Source organism: Lates calcarifer, linkage group LG4 (genome assembly GCF_001640805.2).
Source record: "Lates calcarifer isolate ASB-BC8 linkage group LG4, TLL_Latcal_v3, whole genome shotgun sequence".
Lineage (NCBI taxonomy): Eukaryota > Metazoa > Chordata > Actinopteri > Centropomidae > Lates > Lates calcarifer.
Window position 1 is genome coordinate 6,072,658 of NC_066836.1, and position 21,453 is coordinate 6,094,110.

Sequence of the window (21,453 nt, forward strand, 5' to 3'; positions counted from 1 at the left end):
TCGGCTGTTTAATAAACCGGCTGTGTAATCGCAGGACGCCGTGATTCATAATCGCTGCCTCATGCTTGTTTTCATAGAGAAATTGCTGGCCGTTATGTAATGCAGAGTGCTGGCAGCGGTGATGTGACACATAACTATTACAGTTACAGTTATGGCACATTCGTGTGGATTTCTTTTTTGTCCCTGTGCTTTCTGCTGCAGTGTAATCTGTGAGGTGAAATGAATGAATGGGAAAGCAGCTTGGATATGGCAGGATTAGCGCTGCGCTGTAGGCCTGTGTGATTTGCATTTGACATTGGGCTGACAGGGAGGTGATCCAGGGTCAGTACACACTGAACAGCTCAACTTACTGTTGCAGGGTACAGTCAAGGCCCCAGCACCGGATAGAGAAAAGAAATCGCTTTATAAACTGCTGCAATTTCCAAATTGTGAGGCTTTTTTGGGAGAAACACTTAAGGGAAATCTTCTAAACAAGCCGACAACTGAAGAAGTATCATTACATTCAAAACCATAAACATGAGCATCTCATTTCCCTTTGAGCATTTTTCCACCTGTAGTAAAAAATAAAACCTGACATGCATTAATTTCCTCTTTCAATTGTGATGTTCGGCATATACAGTAATATTTAATGATTATTACAGGCATTTTGGGAGATAACACTTGATAGAGGACAATTAAGAGCATATTAGAAATACTCAGTGAATTTTATTTTTATAATATAAATGTTTTTAGGTTTGTTTAAGTTTTTAAAAAAGTGTTTATATGACAACAGTAACATTTTTGTTCTTCATGGTGCTCTAGTCACTATTCTAATAAACCAAAGATAACTTTGGTAATTCAGAGAAGGTAGGCAGTAACTTAATTAAGCAAACATGCTTGTTGAAGGCTTGATGAGAAGATCAATACAACTGTGTGTGTATGCTAAATATAAAGTCGGACCCAGGAGACAGTTAGCTTAGCTTAGCTTAGCATAAAAACTGGAAACAGGGGAAAACAGCTAGCCTAGCTCTGTCCTAAGGTAAAAGAATCTACCTACCAGCACCTCTAAAGCTCAGTAATGTTAAAATCTAATGTTAAAATGACAATTTGCCATTTTATGGGTGGTGCACCAGACTGCACCACACTATTTGTTTGTTGGCAGTCATTACGCAGAGACTCCAGGAAGTTACTGCTCCCAGCCAAGATACAGCCCAGCACTTAAAACACTTAGATTTCTGTATAAATAAAAAAACAAGATGTAACATTTTAGTTCAGTTTAGGTCATCTTCAGATGTAATAGTACCCTGTTTTTCTCACCTTTAGATAAAGCCAGGCTAGCTGTTTCCCCCTGTTTCCAGTCTTTATGCTAAGCTAAGCTAACAAGCTGCTGGCTACATCTACATACTGACTATAGAGAGTGTTATCAGTCTTCTCTTAGCACAACAGTATCTAAGGGAATTTCCCAAAATGTGAGCCTGTTCCTTTAAGACTTCGATGTTGTGAGATGAAGAAATACTTAGTTCAGGCTGAAATGTGCAGGATTAAATTATAATCATTTCCTGAGATGTTGCAGAAGAAGTTATAATGGATTTCTACTTGTCAGATCTCATTTGAGGTTTTTCAGTCCTGTGAATTTTTTGTTTTGCTGAAGAAAATGCGGAGAACAAACATAATCAAGTCATAATCGACTCAAACACAAATCCCTGTTTGTGTGTTATTGGGATATCAATATGTGATGTAACTTATCCAAAGTGTTGGTAAAGTAACTGTGTGCTGTGCTGTTGTGGGTTCAGCTCCGGGACACGCCTGCCTCTGACATCCAGTTTCGTCTGGATCATGAACGAAGGCTGAGAGCGGCAACAGAGGAGCGGGAGGCTGTCGTCTCTCTGCCTCAGGTACAGTAATGCAGTCGGTCACACCACGTCTGGGTTTCTTTAGATTACAAACAGGAACATAAGCCCCGCAGCATCACACTTCACTGGCTCTGATATCTTTGCCAAAGTCTGAACATAATTTTAATTAAATCCACCACTTGGGAGGGAAGAAAGTTTGGATTTCAGCTTTAATATTCATACCTCTAATCTTAAATCTGACATATGCAACGTCCATAAAACTTACTTTAGCCTGACATCGTGGTCATGAAGTTCGAAATATGATCAGCATGACATCTACTCCTACAAAATGATCTTTTAAAGGAATGTAAACCCCAAAAAGCAATGAATTTATCTGTTTAAAAATGCTCTTGGTCATGTCAATCATACAAAAAGTACAGTCTCCTTTAGGGCTGAAACAGTTCACCAATCAACAGAAAATTAATTAAGTTTATTTTTACAAAAAAATGCTAAAAAAAAAAAAAAAAAACTTTGATTCCTACTTTTAAAAATGTAAATATTTGCTTTGCCTTCTGATATTAATCTGGATGTGTTTGGGCTTTGGACAAATCAAACAGTTTGAAAATGTCAACTTGGCTTCCGGGGAACTGTGAGCAATTAAAGGACAAAACCATTCATTTATAATGAAAATTGGGCAAGAGGCAATGAAATGAGTGAATGAGTGAAAATAATCATATATAATACAATTAACATCACATGTTTTTGCTAAGAGCTTTTTCAGAATCATAGAAATTACAGGATTCATTCTTCACATGTCGTTTATTTACTGTGACTGTGACGACTAAAGCGCCATTAAAAACTATTAGAACATACAGAATTCTCAGTTTGTTCCCCCCGATCCGATTCCCAGCAGGAGGATGAGCGTTTGCGTCTGGAGGCCCAGCGTGGAGGTCTGGAGCTGCAGGGGCTTCAGACTCATGAGGTGCCCTGGGCCCAGGAGAGGGCCATGCTGCAACAAGAGGTTCGCCTGTTCAGACGCAACACCATCATCTTCTACATGAAGCTCAGGTGGATCCTGATGCACTGGAGGCTCAGCCGCAAGGACGACCCCGGAGAAGAGACGGTGCACCCGGAGGTGAGTCAGAAGTTTGATAAGTTAGGTTAAGGCACTTCCTAATGACATGATACTACGATGATGTAAGAATTTGTGAATGAGAGCAACGTTGATAGTGTGGGAAAGTTGAAGTAATGGAGATAATTAGTAGAAAAACCTGAGAGAAAAAGTTTTGAAGTTTCATTTTACAAGTTGTTGCAGCTGATTCTTGGAGAGTTGCTTCTTCTCTGCACCATTTTTTGTGAATTCTTACACATTTATTTTGAGGAATTGAACAGAATTTGTGGAGGGAGAAGTTAACTACTGTATCGCGTCTTTGCCTCAGATGTGTCTCTATGCTGGTTTCTGTTATGTGGACATTTCCTCTCATAATATCTCGGGATTTCTCAGTATTCGATTTAGAAGTTGAATGGCAAATAACTTCCAGGATTTCATTCCTGTTGTTGAAGAATTGTTCTTTATCCTGTAGATTTTGTGTCAAATGTCAGAATAACCCTCAGGACATGAGTGACATACACTCAGTTTCCAGCTTATTAGCTACACCAAGCCAAACTAATGCAGTATAATACAGCAGTCCTGCAAAAAATCATACCTCCATGAAGGTTATAACTTTCTGTTTTTGTTGAAAAAGTGTTGTATTGACTGTCCTCTCCTCGTTATAACAGTGAGAGTAGGCTAAGTAACAGAAACACCTCTTGTTCACCTCTACTGTTAGACTGCATTAGTTTTATCTTGGTGTACCTAATAAACTGGAAACTGACTGAATAATTAAGGTTAAAATCAAACATGTTGCAAACACTGTAAATGGTACGTTACAGTTCTTGGCCCACGAAGAACCAAAACATTCCAGGTTATAGTCTGAGTCGATCATTAGGAATGAAAAGGTAAAAACCAACAGGTGACTCATCCTGAATCACCTCCAGTCCTGCGCACACTTGTGTACACAGGTGTGTACTTCCCACCGCTGCAGGACTGATTGATAGTCTGGTTAACTGGTTTCCCAGTTGATTGAACGACTCCATTTGCTGCTCGGCTTGTTGCTTCGCAGGTCAATGACGCTACACTTTTTTTGTGTTATCTTCTTCTCGGGCTTCTGGTTGATTGAACTTGTAATTTGTGAGACTCATGTTTTGCTGGTTTTGTTTTTTTGTTGTTGTTTTTCGGGGACGTTCAGATGATAAACATTCACGGCCTGATGCTGCACATCCCTCAGAGGTCACAGAGCAGTTTGGTCAGTGGTGTGAAGTCTTTTCCCTCGGGTTTTCTCTAGATGGAAACTGAGCTTCTGTAATTACTGATCATTCTCAGCTCCTTCTGTTTCCCCTAAACAAACTACTTTTATTTGCTCTGTTGTTGTTACTCTAATATTAATCACAAATAGAGACTAGACAAACACTTCTTTTGCCACAGGCTTTATTTCATCTTGGATTTTTTATGTAACCCTACACTGTAGCTTTTCAACTGGATGTAATATATCTTGACTCATCAGTTTATTCATGCAGTATCTTGTCGGGAAACCTCATTTTCGCCTGCAGATGGTGCAGCAATGAGGAGTCCACGTGAACCTTGCTGTATGTGTACCACACGTCCTTGACTTGACATTGGATCCCAACAGAGCGTTTTCTCAAGTCTAATTTATTTTTAAAGCCACAGTTACAGTCTGATTGTGCTTCACAGTGCCCACATTTAGAAACAGAACATTTGAATGATGCCTCTCAGTTTTATAAACTAGTCAAAAAGAATGGCCCAGTTCCCTGGTAAAAGACTGGAGATTCATCCAGAGTGCTTCTCTGCCGTTTCCCCCAGTGCATGCTGGGAAAGGCTCAGTGATTGTGAGCCTGAAACAGAATGTGTTGGTACAGACAAAGAAAAAAAATGAGAGCATGATTTCAAAACACGGCTTTTCATCATCTGTTCCAGTTTGAGAAGTTGGAGGGCATCCCAGAGCTGGGAGTGATAATGGAGCAGGCGGAGGGGGAGTCGGATCAAGACGACAGACTGTGTTTACCGCAAACTCCGGGGGACGTCCCAGACCCCGGGCCCATCATCCCTCTGCCGTCACCTGATCAACACCTGCAGCATCAAAGACAGGTACCCAGTTATTTCACCATCTGCACTGGTCTTTAGGTGAAAGATAATCGAACTGAACTCCGACTTCTGTGACTGCTCTTGGTTGGAGAATGGTGACATAGATTTTTGACCATAAAGTTTGAGTTTTGACCACCAGTTAAGTTTTTCTTTCATCACCGTGGTGGTGATCTCCAAGTCTTCAGGCAGATAAACTCATATTAACCTCAGCTCTTGGTGAAAACTAAATTATAGTGGAAATAAGAGAGGCCATATCCTTCTGAAAAATCTGCACAGCAGCTTAAAATCAACTCATTATTTTGCCCACAGTGATCAGAATTTTAGAAACAATATATAGACATTTACACTTCCTGCCTTAGTGTTTGACTGAACCAGATTATTTGTAACATTTGTATTGGTAATCTAACACTTTAGACACATTTAAGACCTGTTTGGTCTTCTTTTACTGACCTTTATCGTGTCTTTTTGCACTACATGTACAGTCGTGCGCTCATTTGCTGTTTTCATTATGTATATTTTATATTTCCCTGCCTGGGAATCAATTAAGTCTTATCTTACCTTAAAATCTTCAAATTCATGAAAACATGCCACTCAGTTAATCAGTTATTTCATATTATTCACCATTTTTTCTCTAACAGCAGTTTTATGGTAGCTAACGTCGCTCATGGTTTCTTTCATCATTAAGCTTTATTGACATTTTACAGTTCAGGATTGCACAGTTTAATGCAGATGTTGCCCCTGATTACAACACATATAGAAAATGTATAAATAAGATTAAAACTTATTAAAATAGAATTTTAAAAAATTAGTAAAATAGAGAGAGATAAATTTTAGTAATACACATAATGACCAGTGTAACTGTAAAGTTGTAGTGCAAAGACATTAGGTCATAGTTATTCGTGTTTCCTCCAGTAAATTGATGTATTGAGAGGGTTTGGACATCTACTGCAGCTACGCCTGTAATTATTTCTCTCATTCATTTTCATTGTGCACAAATAAAAGTTTGGCAGGCGTTCGTTAGCGCTGTTTGGCACGGTATGCAGATGAGAATTTTGACCCAGATAACTATTTAGACTAGAGGCTGTAATTATTTTGAGTACACCCAGTGCACACGAACTCTGAGTTACATTGGAAAGAGACAAAAGGGGCTGTGTTTCTGAGGCTGCTGAGCGTTTCTGCCCAGACGTAGCGTGAGTTCAAACCTGCTCTCGTTGCCCTTGTCGACAACTTTGCTTTCTGTTAGAGTAAAGACAGAATGTAAGCATTTTGGGTGGGATGTATTATTAAGCAGCCCTAAGTGCTCTACTTTGTCCTGTGTTTTGATTTTTCCACGACATCATAAAAATGGTTTGTGCAGTGATCTGACATTGTTGCTTTACTCTGTGAGCAGTTTTCTTATTTTAACAAGCATGCCCAGTAGACTATATTAAGCTTTATGCATGAGAGCAGAAATGCAGACTTGCCTTAGTAAGCATTTGCACACATGGCTACTACAGCAGAGCGGAGCGAGCTCGGAGGATAATTCCTGCAGCTGAAGTGAGATAATAGTAATGTTAAGTCATAAAGAGGTCATTGAAAGTTTTCAGTGAGGACTCAGAGAGGATTTAGAGACAAACTGATGAGGGAAAATCCTGATTCATTCATCCCAGTACTGCCTCTGTCCGATACTGCTGAAGTGTTGCAGTAAATATAAATCCTGTAAATACTGTAGATGAGACGTTTATTTCCCTCAGTGGTTGCGAACTGCTGACACATGGGTGAGTTTCCTCTGAGTACTCCGGTTTCCCCCTGTATCAAAATGTGCACACGTGTGAGGTAGTAAGAATACACCTGCCAGGGCCTCAAAACTGGAGCTGGTTTCTGGGAGCAGATGCATGTTTTGTTTGAGTCTTTTTCACTACTGGGACACACTCTCATGCTCAGATACAATATTGCTTGTCATGCTATAAGGGTTGATTAATAAGTTTAGAAGGAGATGAGTTAAACAGCTCCTGCATCACTGAAAATTGCAAGTCAACACGGTCTGAGAAAATGAGCAACATCCGCCGAATGTGGATCTGAACTTGTCCAACACCGGCCCTGTTCACCTGATTTAGCCCCTCAGACTACTTCCTCATCCCCAAGATGAAGACGGAGCTCAGCGGTCGCCATTTCCTCAGACAGAGCTGACTCGTAATTTTCAGAAATACCACAAACATTACTGACTTCAGACTTTCTGCACAATCACTCCAAGAGTTAAACTGCATGTGCACGTAACGACAACTCAACTCGTCTCCTTCTACCAACAGTGCAGGTTTCAAACCATTAAAAAAACTTGGTTGTGTAGTTGTTTTAGGATCAACGGAAAACATTGACGAGGCCACATATTCAGAAACACTGGATGTAAACAGCTGTTTGTTCATAGAGATGTGAGCTAGCTAGCTACATACATTACTGCTAGTTGTGGTCCTTTTAAAAGGGAACCTCCATCTTTGGGGATTTTTCAGATCTTGTTTTCAAATATATTTTCAGCAGAGAATTTGTGAAAAGAAAAAAAGACTTGATGTCCTGATGGCCATATGATATTTACTCAGATACACAACAGTAGAACTTTAAAAGAATATTAAAGCACTGTGTTTTAAAGGCGTATTTTGCCTTTTTCCTGGAAATACTAGTCTGGCGTGCTCTGGCCTTTTTACACCTGAGCTCATATCGTGTTCTCAGCTGAGGCTGGCAGAGGCGGCGGTGCTGTAGTAAAACCTCGAGGTGATGTTTTACTCGCAGACTCCTTTGTGCTTCGCTGCCTCCTGCCAAGACCGGAAGACTCTCCACAGCAGGACCACCAGAGGCGAACAGTCCTCCACACACACACCTCTCTGAGCAGACACTTCAGGGATAACATGCTGTTCTATTCCCTCTGACCTGCCATAGCCTCCAGTCTTATGAATCCAAATCCAGACCTTAAGTGTAGCAATAAGGATCTCTCAAACCCCCCACGTCATAATTGGACCAAGATAAATCAGACTTGTAGTTGTCCAGAAGGTTTTTGTTGCAGCTTTGCAGCATTACTCAGATGTTCCTGAGGGATTTCAGTTCATTTCAGCTGATCAGTTATTTACAACCTTCCATGTGTGCATATTTTCTTCAATGCCTGGAGTTGAGAGGGGATGGATGGGAAAGGATGGGCAGAGCAGGAAACAGGATGGAGGATGAAGTTCAAGTCAAATTGATTTAAAAAGCACTTACAAAGCAGGTTCATCAAGTGCTTTAAGGAGAAACAAAGGACACACACAGATAAAAAACTAAAGACAAGCTCATCACAAATTTCAAGATAAGGAGCAAACTTGCTGAACTTGCCGTGTGTCGATTAACCTTTCCCTACATGTGTGTGTTTTTCTTGTTGCTGATTGTTTTTGTCTGAATCATCTCGCCGCAGTTCGGGGAGAACCGCCGGGTGCTGCAGGCCCTGCGGACGCTGCTGGAGGAGTTTCGGGAGGAGCTGCGAGAGGAGGAGACGCGGCGATGGCAACTGCAGCAGTCCTACGCCAATGACAAAGCCGCCTGGGAGGTCAAGTGGGCAGAGATGAAGTGCCAGGTTGCCCAGGTACAGATGGCGTCTCAGCGCCCACCTTTAAAGGGACAGGACACAATCTGGTGTAGAGAACAAGCGGTGCGTTCAGTAAGCAGCAAGACGACAGTAAACACATTGCCTCTTCCACGGATGAAATCCCTCTCAGGGCAAAACAATAACAAGTCAGAAATAACTAAATCTTCCTGTTTTTCTGGGGGGTTTTTGTCTTAAATTTTAGCGTCTGCACTCTCAGGCTCATCAGTGTCATTCTGTGATGAATAACAGCTCAAAGTTGTGTCTCATGTGTCAAACAAATGCACAGAATTCAATTATAATCACCCCTCAAAAATTAAATTGAAAGAAGGACAGCATCCAAGAAAATAACGATGAATCACCACCTTGGCAGTGTACAGTGGGTATATTCTGTCACTGTCCAAACTAATTAATTCAGCATCGTGCCTGATTGTTCAATGTTCATCTAGGCACCAACAGACACCTTTAAAAACATTAAGAAAGGGGCTGAGCTGATGACATTCAGTCCAGAAAGGCCAGTTTCAGTACGGGGTTCCTGTTTTAAGGTTTATCACAAGCCAGGACCTGGCACAACCCAGCTTTTTTTTAACCAGGCGCCTGATTTGACAGCTGCAACATAATAGCCTACTTAAAATGAATGAGTGATATTCATCCATTTTCCCACAGTCTGTCTGAACACAGAGAAACAAGCTCATTCATTCAGAGATAAAGGAAACTCTGAGATGTGAGAAAAATAAGTCTTTAAGAGCATTATTAAAGCCACTGTGTGTTGGATTTTTATTGCATTATACAAGTTTTTGTTTGCTGAAAAATGAGACAATGCAACTGAAAGTTGGTTCAGACTGTGTGTTGCTTTGTGCACAGAATCACTTCAGTGTTCCCAAGTTTAATTTGCATGCACATAGTGGCAGTTTTTACTGCATCCATTTTAAAACTGTCACAGTCTAATATCCCAGCAAAGAGGAATAATTAGAGGTGTTTCTAATATTTAGTCGATCATCATAAACGTAGGTGAGCAGCACCATGAACTACATCCTCCACGGCCGTACAGCTGAATTAACACCTCTCTAAAATAAGTTTCAGTAGGTGCTGGACTGTTTTAGCAACTGTCCCTAATAAATTGACAACTGAGTGTATGTTGGAAATGGAAAATATCTGTTGTTAAAGGACCAGTATCCTTAAACCACAGCTCTAGCTCAACTCACAGCCATTTGGTTTGTGTTTGAGTTTCACAGCTGACGAAATGTGGCAGTGAGAGGAAGTGAATTTGTAGGAAGTGTGCAGTACATTAGTGTGGCACAGAGGGATATTGATGCTGAGTGTGTTTTGTGGTACAGATAGACAATCAATTTGAGGATATTGAACATGTTGCTTCTTAACCTCTGTGTTGTTCTGGGTAAAAATTTGAAACCCACAGTGTCGGAGTCGCAGTGTCTCCTCTCAGCTTTTATCTGATAAAAAGGAAACTGCAGCTTTGGGAACCAATTAAGAGTTACAGGAGGAAGCTTATCTTCTTAACTCTCGTGCTTTTAATCTGTAGAGCTTTTACATGGTTCATATCCGTCCACAGAGCAGAGGTCGCTCAGGGCCTCAATGAGAACTAATTTAGTTACTTTCTTCTGATAATACCATGTTGCTTTCTTCTCTCGCTCTACTGCGCTTTCGTTCTGATTAAGACTTCAGACGTGTTCTTCAAATTTGGTGTTTTTTTTAATTCCAGATTATTACACAGCCCAGTAGAGCAGAGCAGAAGTGGGAATTACCCTCACCTGTGTATTTATATGTAGATACACTGTAAGGAGTGATTATTTTTTGACTCACTGTTACCAGATATTAATATCATTGCTCAGGCAGCCTCATGTTTCATGCTCTGGTTTGGTCGCTCCTAAATAACCGTCTATATTTATAATGTCTTACATCTCGGCTCTTAGCGTTCAGTCAGCAGCTATTACTGTACATGTCATCCTCTCCAGTGTGTAATCAGACAGTTTTAAAACCCCCAATATAAAAGAAGACAAGGCAAACATTTGTGAATGGGAGTTATGTAAGCTGATGTTTGAAGGCAGCTTCCACTTGCTTCCATTCTGCAGACTCTGGTTTGTACCATGCTAAGTTGAGGGATGAAAGCCCGTCTGAAGATTACAAAGCTCAGTTCTGTCTGGAAAAAAAAGTTTCCAGAGTGGCTTCCCTCTTGTCGTCCTGCAGCTTTGAAGATTCCTGCAGGATGTCTGAGTCCTCGGTCCATGAATTGTGCGGTTTGAAATCTAAATTTGGGCAGACAGGCCTCGCTCGAGTTGTTACTGTTTGACTCTTTCGGCTACAAAAGAACCGCCAGTACTTAGTGACACCTTCTCGTCATTAGCATTTCAGTTTGTTCTCTTCATATTTATTAATTCTGACTTGAGTTGAATTAGAATAAGAGTCATCTTTATTGCCAAATGAGTTTAAACAAGGAGTTTGTCTTGATGTATTGGTGCCAAATAAAGTGAGTAAGAAAGCAAGCACGAACCTATCACAAGTTGGTGGTGAAAGGTCAAAGGTCAAGGGCACTGTGACCTCACAAATCCCATTTTAGGTCATAACTGCTGACTAATTCACACAATACAACACTACAGATGTCTAATAGGGAAAATGATGTGTGTGAGGCCTCCACGTTTTAGAATTTGTAGCTTCTTTGTAGCATGGTTACAGTATATGAATTTAAAACTTGTCTATTTGGCAGAGGCACACAAACGTGAGGCAATAAATCTAGTTCCCCTTTTGTCTCCTTTAAGGTTGTTAAAGGAAAAGTTTAATATTTTGGAAATACGCTTGTTTTTTCACACATACTGGTTCAGATTGTGTGCTTTTTCTTAAATATATCTTCATTAGTTTTTTATTTATTGTATATTCATCGTCTCTTTGTAATGTACTGTGCTGGTTAACAATAACTAATCAGCACCACATCCCTGTGTTTTCTCCGTGACCAGTTGGAGGAGGAGGCACCAGGCAAGGTGCGAGGTGAAGCTCAGGGAGATGAAGGGGAGCCGGCCGGAGACCCCGAGTGGGCCTTGAAGCAGGAACGCGAGGAGCACCAGCGCCTGCTGGCTGAGAGCCACAGCACCTCCCTGGACCTCCGCTGGAAGCTGCAGCACGGAGAGAAGAGGTGGAGCCGCGAGAGGGCCGAGCTCCTGGAGCGCTTCGACCGGGAGCGACAGGAGTGGGACGGCAGCATGAGGGAGCTCCACCGCAAGATGGAGAGGGTGAGGAGAGGATAAGGAGAAAGGTTGAAACTGAGGTTGAAAACCTCTTTTGCAACAGAGACCAGACCAAGATGGCAAAATATATTTAATCAGGTAATATCAGATTAAGACAGGAGAGAGAAATAAAGGTGGACAGAGAAAGAGATAGAGCGGGGGAATTATTGAGAACTATTTTTTAACTATTTTCCCATTTTATATACAAAGAATTAATCATTAAATGTAAAGATAATCAACAAAATAATGGATAATAAAAACCATCTTTAGCTGCAGCACTAAAACCAATTTTAACTTGACGCCTTCTTCACAAACTTTACAGATCAAACTGTAAAAATGCATCAGAACGTAACAATCTGAAGCCTCTGCTTGTTAAGTTATGTATGAGTATTTGTTTTTGAATAGATGCGAGAGAGAAATGGTGACAAAGCCCCCAAGGCGATTACTGTCTCCGTTGTTTGGTACTTTGGGATTGTCAAGGCAAGATACAATAGATACCGAGGATTACTGAATAATTTATGTCCTTTGTGAGATTTAATTAGAGGAACTGCAGCGTCTCACCTCGTCTGTGTCTGATGTTCAGGCAACATGCGCTGGTTAGTATGATATGAGCGTGAGGGTATTAACATATAAAGCAGGGACAGGAATAATAATACCAGGAACTCTCTCTCTCTCTGAATACAGCTCACGTTTACCAGCGCAGAAAAAAAAACTGCTGATGCACCGCTGAATGGAGACACAGAGCAGGAAACAGAGATGCATTATTCAGCGATGTTGCAGCAAAGCATAAAGCACAGGTCACCGGCTGAACTGCTCGGACTGGCAGGGTGAAAGTGAATGTGTAATGCGGCTTGTGCTCCTTTAACCTCAAACCTGGAGCAAGGCGCTTAACCCTGAGTACTGCAGGTGTGTCGCTGAGAGTCGAGGAAAAGACTTGAAGAGCGCAGTTTGTGTGTTAAATTACAGGAAAGCAAGGTGGAGCATATTTGGCATAAACCTCTTAACTGCATAATTGAGACATAATGTGAATGTAAAGAACCATAACAGGGGTTTTAATAAATCACCCTGGCTGCTGTAGCAAATTATATTAGCATAGCTGTTGTATATGTCATGAGTTAACAGAAAAATGCAGCTACATTACGTTCTATTACATAGAATAAAATGACAACTGAAGTTTTTCAAAACTTTAAATAATGTTATCAGCTAATAATATCAGCTGGAGTTTAATGTTTTGGACCACTAACTAACAAAAAGCAGAAGTTGAGTGCGGTTTAAGTGTACACATTTGTACATGGTGCATCATATTTAGCTAAAACATGAAAAATTATGACCTGATCTTTAAAAATAAATAAATATGTAAACCATTACATATGAAGCAGGTACTCAGGATTTAATTTAACCTTTATTAATCATCAAAGCCTCACTGTCGTGAACAGACAGGGCTCGTGCTACCACAGAGACATCACGGCTTCATGTTTTCACCTGTCAGCACATATCAGACATTTTCTAACTACACAGACGTGAATGTGCAGGTAAAAACTGACAACACTGAGGAGCTGCCCTCTGCAGTTGAGGAGAATATTGGTTTGCCAGGTGTAGAAGCTCCAGATGTTCATGTCCATGTGGGAAGCGTAACCGTGAGTTAAACACAAACACAAGCATGGTCACAGTGACAATGCTAACATGCTGACGTTTAGCAGGTATAATGTTTTCCAGTGTTCACCATCTTAGTTCAGCTGTAGTTGTAGCATGCTAACATTTGCTAATTAGCACTAAACACAACGTAAAGTTGAGGAAGATTGGAGTAAGTAGAACACAAACTGAAATCTTGACTTGATGGTGGTGCTTCTATAATTCAACCAGAAGTGGACGTGAACATCTGGATCAGTTTTCATAACTGTCCATCCAGTAGTTATTGCAGATATTTAAGTCCAGACCAAAGTGGTGGACTGTCCAACGCTGCCATCCACAGAGAATACACCTCTGCTGTGACTAAAAAATAGTAATAAATGAATTCTGACTATACCCCTAACATATGGACTCCAGTCTATTGTGATTTCATCCACAGTAAACCTGACTGATCACTTCATTTGAACCTCTGTGTGTTATTCTTCATGCAGATGCAGAGAGAGCTGAACCGGCGAGGTGAGGGCATCGACGTCAAAGACGGCAGCTCGGCCCACAGAGGCGTGTTCTCTCCTCAGGACAGTCCCTGCAACGCCCCCCGGTCGCCCCGCTCCCCGCGCTCCCCACGCTCCCCCTGTACGTCCACCCCCGTCCTGGTCCCCTCCACACGCTCCCACTCTGACTCTGAGGCCATGCTGGAGGAGCAGGGGGCTGCCATGAGGCTGAAAGGCCCGACAGAGAACCTGTTCCTGGACGCCTTGTCTCTGGACCCCCTCAGCGGCCTGGAGGTCCCTCCACCCTCCAGACTGGAGAGTGAGAAGAGGTTCCCCTGCATGAAGGAGGTAAGGAGCGTGATTCGAACTAGAGCTGAAATGATGGGTCAGTGAACACATCATTGATTGGTTCAGATCACTTTAGTCCAGAGAGAAACATCTCTATTAGATGGATTGCTATAAAAATCTTTGTACAGACGTTCGTGGTTCCCAGAGGATGAATCCTAATGACTCTGGTGATGAGGGTGACATTTCTGGTTTTAAGTAAAATATCTTTACAACTATTGGATGGATGGCCTTGAAATTTGTCACACATATTCATGTCCCCCTGAGGTTGAATTTTAGTATTTTTTGTGATCTGAAATTTTCACATGAAGCCACCATGAGGTCAAAACTTTAATGTGTCCTGTACTTTATTGTTTATGACCAAATACCTGTGAAAACTAATGAACATGTTAAATATTATACCTCCTAAACACAGCATTTAGCTCAAGGCGAAGCTCAGTTTTACAGACTCTTTGAGAAAAAATGTGAACCATCTGCTGCTCGAATGTAAGAATGTGATGTTTTTCTTTGTCATACATGAAACTAAACTCAATATCTTTGGGTTTTGGACTGTTGGAGCAGATAAAGAGCAAAGTGAATTGTGTTTATCGATGGAAATAGTGGCGTTTTTGGTGACATTTTACAGACAAAATGATGGATTGGTTGATAACTAATGACAGTTTAATTAGTCGCTGCCCTGGTTCAAACTCACAGCCTGTTATTCTCTGTAGTTTCCATCTCAGCCTGAAGGAAGCATAAAACATCTATAAAATTTCTCCAGAAAAGCTTGAGAAACTTGTTTCTATCTGAATAGTTCCACTGTGGGGAAAAACTGACTATTACTGTAGGTGCTCAGGTGGAAACTCTGCTTCTTAATGGAAATTCATCTAAATGTAAATTTTAATTTAAATGAGCTCAGTTTGGAACAGACCCCTTATACAACGATTTAATTTCAGCTGACAGTAAAGTATCTTCATTACTAATTGTGTATTCATTATGTAACAGGCTTATTTCTTCATATTGCACCTGCTTTACCAAAATAAACTGAACTAACAAATAGTCTCGAAATTTGATCCCAGAACATTCATTAGAACAACAAGACTTTAAAGTGTTTTTGTTAAAGTTTATTAGAATAAAAAAAGTCTCTCGGTGTCATTAATTTACAAAAGGAGATGTAGAATATTTAGTGCTAAAATGAGCCTTTTCAAGTGACAGATGTTCACTCATTTTAGATTAACCTAGTAATTATTTTCCCAGAAGCTGCTGCACATGAATATTTTTACACTGAATCCTTTTTCCACACAATTTAACTTTTGTATCTGTTGTGTTTCAGGCCCTGAATGAGATTTCAGAGAGAGAAGGTGCTCCCGCGTACCCAGAGGAGGAGATGAGCGGCGGGAGTCTGCTCAGGTGAAAAAAACCTCAAGTCCAATTGAGTTCAGAGTCTTTTTATGGGCAAACTATTCTTTAAAAGCAGCTGCATTTTAATAGATGTCAACAACAAATACATCACAGAGAACTGGTGTGACTGGCTGCAGATTATTCAGCCCGCTGCCGCATTTTTGTTGCTCATACATACTCATCGATCCCTCGGGAAAGTCAGCTGTTGATTCTATTAACTTGAAGTGACAGTGAGTCCCCCCCCCCCCCGGTGATTTTTCTGTGAAAGTTTCTCTTATGGCGAGGAAGTGATCCAGCTCACTTTGCTGCTAAATAATTCAGACAGTTTTAAAACACTGAAAGTTGTTGCTCCACAAAAAAATAAAAATATACAAGAGCATTTTTTCTGCAGTGGGAAGATAAGGGAGATGAGATCACGATTGGGACGGGATGTTTGGTTTTAGTGTCTCTGTTAATTTTAATGAAGTGTGTGTGTTTTTGTGTGTGTGTGTGTGTTCTCTCCAGAGCCAAGTCCGTGTGCTCCATGAGTGACTTCCAGCGGCTGATGGACAGCTCGCCATTCCTCCCTGACAAAACTCGCCATGGGGATCAGGGCCAAGACGACATCACTCCACCTCTGTCCCCGGACGACCTCAAGTACATTGAGGAGTTTAACAATAAGGGCTGGGACTTCCCATCATCCACCTCCAGCCCGGGTCCGGCCCGGGAGGTGTGGACAGACAAAACCTCCGAGGCCCGGGGAGGGGAGCCCGGTCCCGATTCATTCCAGCCAGCCTCCTGGTTCCTCACCACCAGCGCCACATTGACCACCAGCACCCTGAGCAGCCCTGAGCACTGCCACAAGTCCCCGCTGAGGGGCAACGGAGCAGGGGCAGCAGGGGTGGGAGTGGAGCACTATGGGGTGCACATCCTCCACAGCCCCACCAGAGCTGGGGCAGCTGAGCGCCCTACTGCCCAAGACCCGGACTTCCTGTACGCCAAGGGGACCAAAGCTAGGGGCGGAGGAGAGGCTGGGGTGGGAGCCAGCGGGCCAGACGAGGTGTTTAGCAGTGGGAGGTGGCCGTGTGGGCTTCTGGAGGGTGGGGGGCTGAGGACTTCTCCCAGTCAGTCTCCTATCTGCCCCACGGTGGGCTACGCCTCCTCTCTGGAGCTCCAGCTCTCCAGAAACATGAGCGACGACATGAAGGAGGTGGCCATCTCTGTGAGGAACGCCATCCGCTCTCCACCGGGGCCCGTCGTACGGGACACCGCCTGCCAGACCAACGGATTCACCACGCGCGGCACTCAGACCACCCAGACCATCAGCGTGGGCCTGCAGACGGACTTGCTGAGGAACCTGACGAGCAGCCCCCACCGCTGCCTCACCCCGAAAGGTGGCAGCACGCCCATCTCTTCCCCGTCACGCAGCATGAGGAAGGTTCAGTACTCTCCCGTGGTCCAGAGCAAGTTTGAACGACCGTGCTGCTCTCCAAAGTACGGCTCACCCAAACTTCAGCGCAAACTGTCTACGTCCAATAAGACCGAGCTCCCCAACACCAACCGCGCCCCCACCCCCACCACGCCCCAGAAGGGCAACAATGAGTCGGCGTGGGCTCGCTCCACCACCACCCGCGACAGCCCCGTCCACACCACCATCAACGACGGCCTCTCCAGCCTCTTCAACATCATCGACCACACCCCCGTGGTCTACGACGCCATGCAGAAGTTCAACAAGTCCCCCAGCCGCTCCCGCCCCACCCCGCCCTCCACCACCGAGCCGAGCCCGGCTCACGGGGCGCTCGCCACGGACCCCAGAAATGCGCAGGAGTGCTTGCGGACTGCTCGAGGGCGCTCGCCCAGCCCCGTGCAGCTGATAGTGGAGACGCAGGGGGACAAAAACGCGGAGGTGGTGAGCATACGGCAGGACCTGTCGGCCCCGCCGGGCTACACGCTGGCTGAAAACGCAGCCCGCATCCTCAATAAGAAGCTGCAGGAGCAGAACTTTAGGGAGGAGAGGAGGCTGCAGGCTGGAGGACAGAGCAGCCACAGCAGAGACAGCAGCCGGCAGGCCGACTCAGACAGAGGACAGTCAGGATGTATGGAGGTAAATATACAGACGCACTGGATTCATCGCTTCATCATTCATTTGATCTGGGGCCCATGTTTTATGACACAGTGATATTTACGACTTTGCCTCGGATCTTCCCTGTAAAGCTTGACAGCAAACGTTAAAGGATGTTTGATTGATCAGAAAAGAAAAGCTAAGCGAGAAATCAGCTGCGTTATGTTGTGCACGCTCACTAAAATGTTCATGCTTTTTTCTCAGATCGAAAGCACTGACTGATGCAATGGTAATGTTAAAACATTTAACCCTCTTCAGTAATACTGAACTTTCCTTCAGTTCTGTATATACAGACTCTTAAAGGTTTCTTCTTCTTCCTCTTCCTCTGCTGTATTTTCCTCTTCGCTGTAGTCACTTCCTTGTAGTTTGGCTTTTATTTCTGTGCTTTAATTATCACCCAAGGCCCGACCGACTCCTTAGTCATGATTATAAGTGAAATTAATGATGTCACAGTTATGATCTAATTGGAGAAGTCGCATAATTAATCTGTTTCATCGTTCAACCAGAATTTGAAGTGGGTGACCTTCCGTTTGCCAAAACTAACGACAAAAAGCGCTAATTTTCCTTGATGAAAATCAGCGCTCTGACACATCGGTCGGGCCCCGTCTTGAGCACCCATTCAGCTGACCTGCAGGAAAAATAAATGTCAGATCCATCCAACCATCTTTCTGGTCATGTTCATGACGAAACAGAAAGAAAAAATGCTGCACTGTATGTACAGGTGCGCCTCTCATTTGGCTCTCCACAGAGAGATTAAAAATTCACATAAGGAGACCACGCTGTATTAAAGCTGTACATTAAAACAATGTACCCCAGACAAACTGTATATTTAAAACCACTACATGTGCAGTAAGCAACATAATCCTACATATGCTGATTAATATGTCCACTAACGTCAAGGTTTCACCAGCTGCTGTTCACTGATGTGCAGAACAGACAGAGTAAGATTAGAGTCTGATATGTGATTTTATGGATGATAGCAGAGTGTGTTTCATTCACTAAGTGTTGCCGTGACTTCTGTGGACGATGGTCGCAGCTTGATCAGAGCAAAAATAATGGATTGTGATGGTACTTAAGCACACAGTGTGTCACTGTTGTAATATAGAGCTGGACATGGATCATGTTTTACTGCTGCTTTGTGTGGTTTGAATGGATAGATACACACAGAAAAAAACAGAAAAAATCCCCAACAAAACCATTTAAATTCACTGTTACTGAGACATAATTAAAATACTTTTGGTGTAGGGATGAGCAGTATGAATCATAATCTGTGTAATTTAAAGATTGACTTTTACTTGATAGTGATAGTGGAGAGTGTGTATCACAACATATCACTACATTAGGGCTGAAACTAGCAGTTATTTCCAGGTCAGTTGCACCAATTTTACACATCAAAGTCTTTGTTAGTACTGTTTCATCTGTGAAAACGTAGTTAAACAAAGCCTTTTGTTTCTCTGGGGAGCTCCTCATCTCAGTCTGAGGCTAGCAGCTCAAGGCTACATTAGCCGCTACAATCGCAAAACACCAGAATCTCTGATTGTAGTGTGGTCAGGCTGTAATGTGGGAAAAGCAGGTGCCAGATTTTGACATGGAAGAAAAATACGTGGAATAAAAAAAGACGATTTTTACTCTGTTAATCATTTAATCTCTGAGATATCAGAAAATTGTGAAACACGTCCGCCACATTTCCCAGCGATGCCTTTAGATTGCTTCTTTTTTTTGCCTTTTGTGGATCCATAAATCCAGATATATTCCATCTACAGTCATAAAACAGAGCGAAGCAGCAAATCGTAACAGTTGAGAAGCAACAGTAGAACCAGCTCCTAGCATTTATGCTAAGCTAAGCTAACCAGCTGCTGGCTCAAGCTTGAGAGAGACATGAGAGCGGCCTGAGGTTGAATCACATACCTGATCAGTCAAGATACTTATATTCAGGTGAATATCTCCAATATTACTATAAAAAATTCTCATTGGCTGTGACTAGAAAATTAAAGATGGCCGCCTCTCGACCAGACGCTCGTCAAGGTGTATCTGATCATATTGCTCAGCCCTGTTTTGTTGTGTTTTTGGATTGGATTATTGAATAAGTAGTAATCTCCAATAGTACCTAATGGGCCTGTGTGTATCTACCCCGAGGTCAGCTTCCTGTTAGACCTTATGTTTTTTCCAGGTCTAAAGTGAATGGGTGTGTGCTTACTGCTCTGTGTGTGGTCTGCAGGCTGAAATCAGCCTCCTCATTTCTCCTGGTCAACTTCTCTGCCTTTGATATGCCAGACTTATCGTGTATCTCCTCTTCCTCGTTGCCCGATTTTTACCGATTAACATTTCCCGCTCTATCTTCCCTCCTCCTCCTCCTCCCCTCTCTCTCTTTCTCTCTCCCCCTCTGGGTTTATCTCTCCCTCCTCCTCCTCCTCCTCCTCCTCCTCCCTGTCCACTGTGCTCTGATCCAGAACCACACTGTCATACTAACAACTCCTTGGGGACTCTAACTCTGCTTGTCTCCGTGATGTAAGTTCCTCCTCTTCCTCCTCCTCTTCCTCTACGACCTTTGGCGGTGGGTTCACCAAACCACATGGACCTCTCACCTCACGCCCTGCAGACCTCTCCCTCCCCTCCTCCCCCCCTGTTCCTCACCCTGTTCATTAATGCATGCTTCACAGGACGGCAGAGTGACAGTGTGTGAAGCCATCGGAGTGGTGTCAAAAGTTGTGCATCAGCCATGCATCTGTTTCTTTGTGTTAATGCGTGCATGCTCAGTTTATTTGATATAGACCATTTGTTTTTTAAAGGATCATACTGGGGTTTTTGCATGTTTTAGTCCATTAACCATAACTCACATTTACTGTTTTCAAATACCATACCATACGTTATTAGCTTATTAGATTTAAATTAAATCCCCACCTGTACAATGGAAATCAACTCCACGAGATTTGCATGAGAGTAAATTACAGTAAATTTATTAATATTATAGTGATTAACAATTCTTACTAAATATTCAGACGGCACTACAGGTCTTATTTGTTTGTAAAAATAATTCCCATTAAACATGTCCTTATGAGTTAATGTTAACTAATGGCAATGTTGCAAAATTTTACAAAAAACAAAAACCAAAGTGTGAACTTTAGCTCCTGTTATTGTCAGTGCTCACTCAGGCTGCTTACCTTCTTGCTTAGGTGAGGTGAACTAAACATAGAAACATAGATAACGTTGCAAAGTTTGACCTGAGCTGATGTGTAAATGTTTTCGGCTCGTTCTTAGAGACAAAACATAACAACAAACGTCAATATTGTGACAAAATAATGTGAAATTCAGTTTCTTAATGTGAGATTTACCAGTGAGCACTTCAATTCCCAAAAACAAGTTGTCAGTACAGCTCCGGCTCTTTGCATTAGAGTAATGTGTGATATTGTGATGGCATTTGACAAAACTGTAACATCTAAAGCAGTTTTCAAGTTTAAGCAAGTTGTCATACGTTCAGAAAAGACATTAAACTGGTTTGGCGGTTGTCATTAATGGGGAAGATCCTGTAAAACCACCGGTATGGTCCTTTAAAGCAAACTCACAAACTCAGTTCATGTGACTCAAAGAGTCATCAGATTGTGTCTTGATTACTGATGGTACATTTTGATCTTTGCACCAGAATGTGGACCAGTGAACACGACACAAAACAAAGAC

The 21,453-nt window shown here is 42.5% G+C and overlaps 1 protein-coding gene across 6 annotated transcripts in view; it reads left to right on the forward strand.

Moving 5' to 3' along the window:
• The window catches only part of LOC108884240 (microtubule cross-linking factor 1), a 67,779-nt gene that overhangs the window by 39,515 nt on the left and 6,811 nt on the right, over window positions 1-21,453 (forward strand). For 2 of the 6 annotated variants that reach the window (XM_018678025.2, XM_018678027.2), the window contains 8 exons: window positions 1,773-1,874; window positions 2,722-2,946; window positions 4,846-5,016; window positions 8,429-8,596; window positions 11,566-11,838; window positions 13,953-14,300; window positions 15,610-15,686; window positions 16,182-17,760. In XM_018678025.2, coding sequence (XP_018533541.1) covers window positions 1,773-1,874; window positions 2,722-2,946; window positions 4,846-5,016; window positions 8,429-8,596; window positions 11,566-11,838; window positions 13,953-14,300; window positions 15,610-15,686; window positions 16,182-17,760 — 2,943 coding nt within the window. Of the gene's footprint in view, window positions 1-1,772; window positions 1,875-2,721; window positions 2,947-4,845; window positions 5,017-8,428; window positions 8,597-11,565; window positions 11,839-13,952; window positions 14,301-15,609; window positions 15,687-16,181; window positions 17,761-17,982; window positions 18,008-20,228; window positions 20,287-21,453 lie in introns of all 6 variants that reach the window. The other 4 variants (XM_018678026.2, XM_051069885.1, XM_018678030.2 and 1 more) reach the window with 3 other exon arrangements.